This window comes from Carex rostrata, chromosome 12, assembly GCF_964058835.1.
Source record: "Carex rostrata chromosome 12, lpCarRost1.2, whole genome shotgun sequence".
In the NCBI taxonomy this organism is placed as follows: Eukaryota; Viridiplantae; Streptophyta; class Magnoliopsida; order Poales; family Cyperaceae; genus Carex; species Carex rostrata.
The window spans coordinates 9,413,012-9,425,870 of NC_135929.1; the positions used below are offsets into that span (position 1 = coordinate 9,413,012).

The following is a 12,859-nucleotide window of genomic DNA, read 5'->3' on the forward strand; positions in this document are numbered from 1 at the left end:
GTGTCGAACGATCTCGTCCGACACTTCATCCGACTCTCCATCCGATTCTGAGTGTCCTTCATATTTCAGTGCTTCCACTCCTTAATAGAATTTTTTAGTTTATATGGATTTAACTTTTGTAATTAATGCTCAATAGGAATTTGTAATTTTTGTATAAATTAGTGTTATTGAATTTTTTGTTCAAATTGCTATGTATGTTTTGGAATTGTGGATTTTAAATGTCTTCCTCTGTTTTGGAAGTTGTTTGTTTTGCTATCCGAAAAACATAAAAAAAAAAAAATACAATGCTACACGGACGTTTAATAAAGCGCCGTGTAGAAAGGTAGAATAAAAAAAGGTTTTCCGTTTTAATTAATAGTGTAAAAAACAATTCTACATGGCTGTTTATATAAAAGTCCGTGTAGCTCTCTCGACTTTCTACCCACATTTATAGCTAAATGTCCGTGTAGAAAGGTTTAGGGTTACAAAAAGCTTTTTCGAGCAGGCTTCCAGCGCCGTTTTGATCAATTAATACTCTCTCTCTCTCTCTCTCTCTTTCTCTCTCTATCTGTATTGAATTGGTCTGATTTCTGCGCAGACCGGAGCTGAGATCTTTGAAGTTAATTTGCATTTCTCCTCTCTATCCTGCTAGGTTAGTCTTCCTCTTTTCTCTCGCTGTCGATGAAACTTATTATTGCTTAATTATTTAGGTCAATTATTTATTAACTTGATCTGTTTAGGTAATGTAAATAATTAGTGTATTGTGGTCCAATAACCGACCTATTGATGCTTTTAGGTCCATGCCCGTTCAAAATTAATCTAATAGGGATTAATTTTGGATAGTCCCCCGTTTGGGACTGCTCTTTGAATATTGTGTCTCATTTAGGATGTGAACACATTAATTAGAGGGATTTAATTAGTGTTTGAGAAAAATTCGTCAGCATTTCTCCTTATTGCTCCTACGAGTATGTGGTTTACGCATACTTGGGGAGTTAAGGGGAAATGCTGTCGAATTTTTCTTAAACACTAATTAAATCCCGCTAATTAATGTGTTAACATATGAGGCATAATATTCGAGGAGTGGGTTACGATTGTAAACCGGCCCGTTTGTAAGCCAAGAATTTGTAACAATATATGTTGCTCGACCACCATGACTAATTGGAATCATTCTTTTAATTTAATTTACAGATGGATCGAAGTTGGATGTACGAATTGCGACGTGATAGTGCAGAATATTTGGCTCGCGTTGATGAGTTCATAAAATGTGCCGAGAGTTATAGAGTGAAGACAAAGGATAACGACATCTTGTGTCCTTGTAGAGATTGTAGCAATTTTAAAAGATTTGGGGACTTGGAAGAAATTAGAGCTCATTTGATTTGTCGGGGATTTCAGAAGAGATATACGTGTTGGTTTATGCATGGTGAGAAAATTGGGGAATGTAGTGCTACCAATAGAAATTTTTTTTTGGAAGACAATGTTGATATTAATGTAGAAGTTGTTGATAATTTTGAGCTTCATTCCAACGATGATTTTGAGAATGTCGAAAATTTTGATAATCTACTTGAACTTAATTACAACGAGGATGATTGTGTGAATATTGATGAAAATGCAGAATACGATTTTATTGAAAATCTAGAAGACATGTTACGTGATGTGGAAGATGAAATTAGTGATAAAAATTATAAAAAATTTCAGTATATGTCTAATGAATCCAAAAGGCCGTTATATCCCGGGTGTACCAAATTTTCAAAACTGTCAGCTGTGTTGAAATTGTTGAACTTAAAAGCAGACAATGGTTGGAGCGACAAGAGTTTCACGTCGTTATTAGAGCTCTTACGAGAAATGCTCCCAGATAACAACGAGTTACCCTGTACAATATATCAGGCGAAGAAGTTGATATGTCCAATGGGCTTGAAGGTCGAAAAAATACATGCCTGTCCGAATGACTGTGTATTGTACCGTGGAGAGTACGAGGCCATGCATGTTTGTCCTAAATGCGGTGTTTCGCGGTACAGACATAAGAACCAGGACACTGACGATGGTAACGATGAAGGAAACAAGGGTCGGGCTCCGGCTAAGTCGGTGTGGTATTTTCCGATAATACCGAGATTCAAACGGTTATTTGCAAATCCCAAAGATGCGAAATTATTGCGTTGGCATGAAGACGAGCGCAAAAGGGACGGTAAACTAAGACACCCAGTTGATTCTCCTCAGTGGAGAAACATTGATAGAGATTTCACAGAATTTGGTGGCGAATCAAGAAACCTTAGGCTAGGGTTGAGCACAGACGGAATGAGTCCGTTTGGAAGCATGAGCAATCGGCACAGTACTTGGCCAGTTCTTATATGCATCTACAATCTTCCTCCTTGGTTGTGCATGAAACGCAGGTATATAATGATGTCATTATTAATCCAAGGACCCAGACAACCCGGAAATGACATAGATGTATATCTCGCACCATTAATTGAGGACCTCCAAAAATTGAGGGATGGCGTCCGGGTGTGGGATGCGTACGGCAAAGAGCAATTTGAGCTGCGGGCCATGGTATTTTGCACCATAAACGATTTCCCCGCGTACGGAAATTTATCGGGCTATAGTACTAAAGGAGCAAAAGCGTGCCCTATCTGTGAAGATGACACGCAGGTGCCGAGGTTGAAAAATTGTAAAAAGAATGTTTTCATGGGGCACCGTAGGTTTCTTCCTATTAATCACCCATACCGTAAGAAGAAGAAAGAATTCAACGGGAACACTGAGCTTGGAGTGGCACGTCGTCCGTTAGACGGGAAGGGTGTCTTCCTGCTGGTTAAAAATCTTAAAGTTGTTTTCGGAAAATGTGCCAAAGCACCACCGAAAAATATTTGGAAAAAGAAGTCCATATTTTGGGAGCTACCGTACTGGGAATATTTAGAAGTGAGACACTGCCTAGATGTCATGCATATTGAGAAAAATGCCTGCGACAGTCTGATCGGCACATTGTTGAATATTCCGGGGAAGATTAAAGACGGTATCAATGCTCGAAAAGACATGGTGGAAATGAAAATACGACCCAAGCTTGCACCGCAGGATAAAGGGAAGCAAAAGGCATACCTACCTCCCGCAATGTGCACAATGTCGAAGACCGAGAAAACAAGCTTCTGTAAATGCCTTCATAGTATTAAAGTCCCATCAGGGTATTCTTCGAATATTAAGAAGCTTGTGTCGATGAAGGACATGAAATTGATTGGTCCGAAATCCCACGACTGTCATGTTTTAATGACACATATGATTCCTGTTGCAATCCGGGGAATTTTACCAAAGCCCGTTCGTTAAGCCATCACGAAGCTTTGTTTTTTCTTCAATGCAATTAATTCCAAAGTGATAGACCCGCTAAAATTGGACGCTTTGCAAAAGGAGGTCGTCGTTACTCTTTGCCATCTTGAGATGCATTTTCCGCCATCTTTTTTCGATGTTATGGTTCACCTTGTTGTTCACCTTGTGAGGGAAATTAAGATTTGTGGTCCCGTGTTCCTACGGTATATGTATCCATTCGAGAAATTCATGGGTATTTTGAAAAGTTACGTAAGGAACCGACATCGGCCCGAAGGTAGCATCGTAGAAGGATATTCCACGGAAGAGGTGATTGAGTTTTGCACCAACTACATGACCGGTGTTGGTCCTATTGGCGTTCCAAAATCTCGATACGAGGGAAGGCTCCAAGGAGTAGGGACTATTGGGTTGAAAGCCATAGTTGCTGATAGAGATGAACTGTTAAAGGCACATTTTATTGTACTACAGCACATGGCAGATGTCACTCCCTATATAGATGAGCACATGGCAATCCTTCGACAACAGAACTACACGAGAAGTCAAGAAGTGGATTACTGACGAGCATAACCGTTGTTTCATAGGATGGCTGAAAGAAAGAGTGAAGTCACACTCCGAAATGTCGCCCGTAAGTGAAACGGTTAGATTGCTGGGCCAAGGACCCCAAATGGTTGTTAGAACATTCCAAGGATACGAGATTAACGAATATACATTTTACACTAAATTACAAAGTGATAAGAGCACCATGCAAAATAGTGGGGTGACGTTGGTGGCGACGTCTCAAGAATTCAGTAGATCAGGGGATGCCCGGCCTGTAATGGCATCAAAGTCATATTACGGTGTTATTGAAGAAATTTGGGAGCTCGTTTACAATGCTCACCTCAGCATTCCCTTGTTTCGGTGTCAATGGGTCGAAGACCGTGGTGTTAAAGTTGATAACGACGGGTTCACAGTGGTAGATTTTAACAAAGTCGGGTATGTTGATGATCCGTTCATACTCGCCAAGCAAGCAACCCAAGTCTTTTATGTCACTGACCCGAGTGATGCTAGGTGGAGCATCGTCTTACCCGGAAAAAGAAGGATTGTTGGGATAGAAAACGTAATCGACGAAGAAGAGTACGACCAGTTCGATGAGATACCTCCATTTTGTGCCGATGTGCAAGCTGAGATAGCAACAACTACTGAAGAACAAGACGAAGCAAATTACATGAGATCTGACCACAGTGAAGGACTATGGGAAAATGTTCAAACAGTGGAAAAAAAGAAAAAAAGGAAAAAAAAACCAATGTATAATATTTATTTCGTTTAACCGTGAACAATTTCATATTTATATTCCAGAAAAAAAAACAATTTATAATATTTATTTCTTTTATAATATTTCAGAGATGAATAGCTGAATAGATAAGCATAGTTTATTTGCATTACTGATGAGATCTTTGGATGACTGTAAAGCGATAATATTTTACTGTGTTTTTGTATTTTACATTTTATTTGTTTATTTATTCCTTTTAAATATAAATTTTATGAATATAGATATCTGATAAGAAGAACCGATGGTGAGAGAACCCATCGAACAGCCCCCTTTTCATAAAGTAAGTACCCAAAAAAATCCGTTTAGAAAGGGCACCACACGGACTTTTAATTAAGTGTGGAAAACCTTTCTAAACGGATTTTTAATTAAAACTCCGCGTAGAAAGGTTTTTCACACGGACTTTTAACTAAAAATCCGTGTAGAAAGGAATTCCACACGGACTTTTAGCCCTACATTGTGTATACAGGTTTTTAATTTCCTAAATTTTTTTCTATTTTATAATTAAATATAACATCATTTTGTACTGCTAAGTTATATCTATAAATTAATTATTTACATAGCATCATTTGTTCCATTCGAGCCTTCATGATTTTTTACTCTTTTACATGTATTAATTATGAGCAGGCTTTTGCATCGTTGGAACTTATGACTATTAAATAAAAGAAAATTGAAAGGGCACCATATTCATTCCCTAACCCTTTAGTAATTAGAGCCATATTTATTGACCAAAACCATTAGAAAGAATCGTACACGGACGTTTAATCAAACGTCCGTGTAGAAATAGTTATTTTAATTAAGACGTCCGTTATGCATGAATCCTGTAAAATGTTGCATTTATTTTGAAGCGCGGAATTCGAATAGTTGCCTTTATATGTAATTATCTGAGAAGACGATCAAAACAACTTCATAATTCTATATAATCCGAGAAACTCCATTACAAAACAATCTGAATTGTACAATTCTTTTGAACTTACTTCTTTAATTTGTTCCCAGGAAAAATGGATCCCTACTCATCCGATGACTCACAAAATAACAGTGACTACTCAAACTCTAACGATTCAAATAGTTCTGAGAGTGAGTTCTTCCAGCAAACTGAAGGTTCAGACTTAGACGACTCACAAAACGACTTACCCACTGGAGGCATACAGTGCACAGTGTGCCAAGAGGTCAGAAAATATGAGTGGTTGTTCCATTGCAACCACTGTCAAGACTCATACCACCCGTTATGCGTCTGCTCAAATACTTACCAAGGCAGCAGAGATCCGAGATACAATTCATGGATCTGCCCTGGGTGCGAGAACGATGACCAAGAAGAAGAAGATGATGACGAAGACGACGATGAAGAAGAAGAGGAGGGAGAGGAAGAGGTTGCTGGAGAAGATGATGAGGAGGAAGGAGAAGAGGAAGACGAGGAGAAGAGAAGGGCGAGGAAGAAGCAGAAAAAAAATGAAGAAGATCAAGAAAGCAATAAAGACAAAAAAGATGAATCTTCAAATAAAACCAAGAAATAGATTATTTTTATTTTTAATATTAAATAATTTATATTTCATTTGTCTATATTTTAATTGTTTATATTTTGTCTGTTTATATTTTATTAATCTTTACTTAAATATTAATATAAATATGAGATTATTAGTAGAAAGGTATTTTAACACTTCAATTGAATATCCATGTAGAAAGGTATTTTAACACTTTAATTTAACACGTTAATTTATATCTATAACATATTAACATTATTAATTATTTAGATAGCATCATTTATTTAACAAAAAAGAAAAATTTATAGAAAACAAAATGTTGATTAAATTAAACAAAATATATTACATCAAAAAAGATCCTGGCTAGTACATCATATAACACAAAAAAACTGATTAAACAAAATACAGAAGAAGAAAACAAAAAAAGCTAGCTAAATTAATGAAACATGCCTTCATAAAGGCCCTGGCGCGACCCCGGCTTCCTCCTAATCCAGGGGCTCTTTGCCCTGATCCAGCGATCGCCCCCCCTTATGTACGGCTTTGGTGGTGGGTGCCCCCTTGGACTTCGGCGTGGCACATTTGAAGGCGGCCACGGCCATGTCCTCTTGTAGTTGGGAGGAGGCCTGAGATAGCCGGGAGGGACTTCGAAACCGGGGGGGAGTTCGAAATTAACATCAACCTCTTCGGGCGGGACGTAGCCGGAGGGCAATGGCCACGGCACATTTGAGGGGTGAGCACTGCCGGCCGGAGGGACTTCGGCCATTTCTACTTGCAAATAAAATTTATATAAATATCTTGATCGAACTAGTTTTATATAGAATTTTGAAGAGCCGTTTCGTCTTCTAAGAATTTTAAATTAATAAATATTTGCACACGGACGTTTAATGAAATATCCGTGGAGACATTCTCTATCATTTCTAAACGGTTTTTTACTTAAACATCCGTGTAGAAAGTTAAAAGATTTGCTATTTAAACTGAAAATGTGTTTTTTAAATAATTATCTAATGGAAGTCGGAACGAAGTCGCTTCAAACTCTGAAATTTTATTATTTATAAATATTTGAGTTTAGATGCAAATTAAGTTTAATATAAAAAAACATAAAAATATGTCTTTACATTTCGAACTTCCCAAGGCGCGAATTTGTTTCCGCGAACGCATAGAATTTATACACGGATTATTAATGAAATAACCGTCTAGAAATGTTTTCCTTCAAGGATGTTTAATTAAATATCCGTGTATAAATGGTTTGCGCGAAATAAAATGCGCGCTGGGTCGGCCTGGTCACTTTCTTTTCAAAATCCCTTCGTCTCCTCTAAACCCTAAACCCACGCGTCTCCTCCTCTCTCTTTCCGTGGTTCCTCTCTCTTGGTGCTGCCACTGTTGGTGTTTCGCTCTGTCCTCCTGTAGTTGGTGAACCTCTAAGCTCCTCTCGCTCGCTCAGTAGATTGTAGAAAGAACGATGACACATTCAGGTGAGGATAATGTAGAGAATGTAGCTGTGATGGATAATGTAGAAGGAGAGAATGTAGCTGTCTTGGAAGAAGAGGTCTCGCAGGCTCGGCCTGAAAAAAGAAAAAGAGGTCCGACAATGTGCAAGAAGATCACTGAGCAGAAGGAAATATTGCCAATCGAATTCCACAAGAACGGCTGTGCGAAGGGTGATAATCGGGCAAAGTACTCAAATTTTTGCGCCTCCACGGTGAAGAAACATGCATCTATCCTGGTTGAGCGCTGGGATCAGTTTGATCAAAAGAAGGACAAGGACCAATGGTGGAACATTGTGAAGGTAAAGTACCTAACAATTCTATTTTTTTTTTGGAGTAGATGAACTTACATGCAGTAGTTTCGTTGTCAATCAGGACCAGTGGAACATCGTGGACGACCCAAAAGACAAGATAAAGGGAGTGTCTTTGAAGATAATGAATGAACCTTGGAAGCAATTCAAGAGCAGGTTGAAAACAGTTTACATGGATCAAGGGAAAGATCCGTTGCCAGTGTATCCTTGGCTGACACAAGAGGTGTGGGAGGAGTTCCAAGCTTTGAAGAAAACAGAAGAATTCCAGGTATGTAAATTTAGGTAACTCATTAGAGCATCTCCAACAGTGATTGCTTATGGATTGCTTATGCTGATGTGTCAATTGTTTCTGTAATTGCTGGGTTGTATGGCTATTGCTTATTTAGCAATTGTTGGAATTAATTTCATAATTGCTAATTTAGCAATTAATTTCAATTGCTGGATTGGAGATGCTCTTAGTTTTTGTTCTTTCTCAATCTGTACTCATCTTCCTTAAGTAATGGATTTACTTTGATGTTCGAAGAAAAAAAGTGAGAAGGGCAGGAAGATCGCCAAAATGAACAAGTACCCGCACAAATTAGGGTCGGGTGGTTACGAGGGTAAGTCGAAAGAATGGGTAAAAGTTCTTTTACAAAACCAACAGTCTGACTCACCCGTGGTTAAGATCAAAAATCCTAGGGGCCAAGATTGGCTCATGGGAAGATCTGAGGTAACTGTTGAGGGGCGGATAGTACTCCCAAAAGACGTGGAGCCCGTTGCTCATAAAATGGTAAGAGCCTTTTGTTATAACTGTGTCATTCAAACAAAATCATAACTCTGTGTACATTACTTAGTGTTTTGTTATAACCAATTTTTTAATTAACAGTTGGAGGTGGAGGAGGAGGTCAATTCTGGTACCCGGACTGTCGCAAGACAAGAAGATTCCTTGTCCTTGGCGCTCCCGAATCCAGAACACACCGGTCGAGTTAGGGGCAGAGGGGTCTACACGGGCTGGAAGGAGGAATTCAATGGAGCAAAACCCCGGAGAAGACCTCGTGCCAAGGTCAACAAAGACGAGATGGAATCAAGGTTGGCACAGGTGCGCCAGGAGGTACGCGAGGAGCTTTCAATGGAGTACAACCAGAAGCTGGCTGAGCTGGAATCAAGGATGGTGAACCAAATGCACCAAATTAGGCAGCCATCCGAGGACCGACCTCCCGTTTCTCCGGGAGTTCGGCGAAGCAGTCAGGCATCCGGGACCGAAGTGATAGGCGGCTTGGACAATCTAAAGGTAACCACTACTTGTTCATAATCGAAAGGTATTGTTGATTCTCGCGGTTAATTCGCTAGACAATATTATTTCATTCTAAAGACAACTAATTGCTGATAATTATTGCAGGAGGCCACAGCATGCGACCTCGTCATGTATTTCGGTACTACTCCTCTGACCATTGCTAAGGGCATTGTATATCCTCCTGCAGTCGGTGATCAGTTGAGGCCCAACTATCTCCGCGTAGCGATTGAGAAGATCACGCAGGATTGGGCTGTGAGAATACCTCTTCCTGTCCCTGTCGATGAAATGGTGGTGCTTGATGATGCCCGCTATTCGACAGTCCAATGGCCGAAAAATCAAATTATTTTGGACAATGTACGTAAACTCCAAATACAATAGGATATCTTATTCAAATCATTATTTTCAAATACTTGAAAAAGACATATACAAAATTTGATACAGACACGAAGAGGTGAAACAATCAATGAGGATGAAGCGTTGTCACCGGTACGGGACATGGAATTAGCCTTGGTGTCTGTTGCGCCAGAAGTGCCTGATGCGCCAGTGGATGCGCCACTAGACCGTACGGGGCTCACAGCAGAAGAGGTTAGCCGTTTGCCTGGTCAGTTGAAGACTCTCCACGCCCACTTGATCAAGGCACCCAAGGACATGACGGCTGTTACCTTCAGTGTCCCCCCGGTATGTTTCTACACGATGGCAGGGAGGTCGTGCTGCCTTTCACAGAATTCAACGACTTTCTACAGGGCGCCTCGTCAAGCGATAAATGGCTCGATGTGGGAGTCATCACCGTTTTCCTCATGTTAGTGACCAATCAATTATTTATATCATGTGTAGAGCACTCAAATATATACTCTAATGTAAAATGATGATTTTTCAGGTTCCTTGTCCAGAAATGCCGTGAGACCGCATCGAAAGGTAAGGTGAACTTGTGTGCACTTTTGGACCCCGGCAGAATTAATGAAAACATGTTGGAATGGTATGAGGATGATTGTGTCGACTACTTGCGTAAAGCGATGCATCATGCTCGAGGGGATCAAAAGAAATTTCTTCTCCTGCCATACCACCAAAGGTAGGTTACTTGTAACCCTTAATTGTTTATATTTTCAGTTAAACAATTACACAATGAACCATAGCAAACACTTGTGTCACCATTACATGCTGAAATATATATGTCACTAATTTTATGCTAAAGTACTACAATTCTTCTCCCCCCACAGCTCCCATTGGTGTTTGTTGGTGATTGTGTCACTTGAAAATACGATTTATGTCATGGATTCAAGGCGGCCCGACAAATCCATCACCACTCAGCAGTCCAAAAGAGTCATAACTGTTATAATTAAGTAAGTTATCTAAATATCACTTGGTTTGATTTTTTTTTTATAATTGTGGAATTGCTAATTACAGTCACTCAATTTTGTAAGGGCTTTTCGGCAATATCTTAAAGAGGGTGGAGTGCAGAGCACGGGTAAGAGCAGAAATAAAATGAATGGGCTCTGGAAGGAGGTGAGCACACTATAATTTTATAATTTCATATTTTTGGGTTCAAAAATTTATTGTCATTCTGACATAGGCTGCTGAATGTAAATATCAGTGCCCGCAACAGATTGGCGGTTGGGAATGTGGTTATTACACGATGATTTTTATGTTTCACTTTGTTGAGAGCATACAATTCAAATGGCCAGCATATCCGGTATGTAATTCATATGTTTTGCCTTGACTTGTCCATACAATTAATATTGATTTCCTCTAAACTTGTTTTATTAGTTGCATTGTTATAATTGCAATAATTTATTTCTATAAAGCAAAACAGAGATGTAGTTGCCATATTTTTGTAACTTGCATGTTTCGAATTTTTTGTAGTATTCACCAGATTCAAAGAGTTACTCCAAGGAGCAGTTAGATCAGTTTAGATGTATGTGGGCAGATTTTTTTATAAAACAATTTTGTAAATCAGAATATGGATTTGTATGATCTTTGTATAATTCAGTGTACATGAATTTTGTATTAATTTTTGATATAATTTGGAAATTTCGAAAATTTAGGGGTTTTGGTATTCTTATTTTGGAAATTCTCTGTTCTGGAATTGATCTGATTTTAAATGGCTGGCAAAACTGGAGGCTAGCCAAAAAAAAGCAAAAAATTAAAAAAAAAACAGTAGTTCAATTATACACGGACATTTTAAAATTTATCCGTGTAGAAAGGTTTTTCCAAATTAAAAAAATAAAGAAGAAAATTAATACACAAAATTATATATTAAATAAATATTAAAAAATAAGAGAGCTACACGGATATTTAATTATACATTCGTGTAGAAAGATCATTCAATATTAAAAAAATATTAAAAAATAAGAGAGCTACACGGATATTTAATTATATATCCGTGTAGAAAGGTGTTTCCACATTAAAAAAATAAAGAAGAAAATTAATACATAAAATTATATATTAAAAAAATATTAAAAAATAAGAGAGATACACGGATATTTAATTATACATCCGTGTAGAAAGGTCATTCAATATTAAAAAATATTAAAAAATAAGAGAGATACACGGATATTTAATTATACATCCGTGTAGAAAGGTGTTTCCACATTAAAAAAATAAAGAAGAAAATTAATACATAAAATTATATATTAAAAAAATATTAAAAAATAAGAGAGCTACACGGATATTTAATTATACATCCGTGTAGAAAGGTCATTCAATATTAAAAAATATTAAAAAATAAGAGATGTACACGGATATTTAATTATACATCCGTGTAGAAAGGTGTTTCCACAATAAAAAAATAAAGAAGAAAATTAATACATAAAATTATATATTAAAAAAATATTAAAAAATAAGAGAGCTACACGGATATTTATTTATACATCCGTGTAGAAAGATATTTCAATATTAAACAAAATTAAAAAATAAGAGAGCTACACGGATATTTAGATAAATAACCGTGTAGAAATCTAATTGTACACGGTTTTTTATGTAATAATCCGTGAAGCTCGGTTATGGAGAGCGCCAGTGTCAAGTATTTGTAAACGGCTGTGTATGTAATAATCCGTGTAGCTATTCAGTAATTGTACGCGGTAAATATCCGTGTGTATATATACAAGGATTTCTAAACCGTGACAGCCTACGCGGCGGGAAATCCGTGTAGCTCGCTTGTTTATGTCCGTGTATAATCACTTATTCTGTAGTAGTGATATGTAATATTCAGAAATAGTATGAGCATGTTCTATTGCAACTAATTAATTCAGAAGCCAAGCAATTCAGAAAAACAAATGCTCCACATACGTACTATCAAATCAGTTGGCTCATACAAGTATTTGAGTGAAATCAGAGAAATGTGAGCGAATTGTTTTCCAAAATTTCAAAGAAGCATTTGCTATGAGAAGAATTTCGGTAAGTATGGGTTTTAATAATAATCCAGTAATTACGAAGTTACTGATGAGGATTCGATGTTAATAATAAGAACACTAATTAAATTATAATATAAAGAACAGAAAGACAGCAATTTAATCATTTTGGACTTAATTTGTTGATTCCGGTTCAAAAGACATTTCTGAATAAATAAAAAAAAATGATTTCAAATTCTAAGATACTCCATCTATTTTTTTTTTTTAAATTTGATTTGACATTTCGTCAAATGATGTCAAATGATTTTTTTTTTCAAAAATAGATGTAGTATCTTAGAATTTGAATGCACTAGAAGCACCAAGATTATTTTT

General features: G+C 37.4%; 1 protein-coding gene across 1 annotated transcript; it reads left to right on the forward strand.

The window, feature by feature from the left end:
- Positions 1 to 1,677: 1,677 nt before the first annotated feature.
- Positions 1,678 to 3,288, forward strand: LOC144563604 (uncharacterized). Its single transcript, XM_078313087.1, has 2 exons — positions 1,678 to 2,622; positions 2,707 to 3,288. The coding sequence occupies exons 1-2, from the start codon at positions 1,678 to 1,680 to the stop codon at positions 3,286 to 3,288; spliced, it is 1,527 nt and encodes a 508-aa protein (XP_078169213.1).
- Positions 3,289 to 12,859: the final 9,571 nt, after the last annotated feature.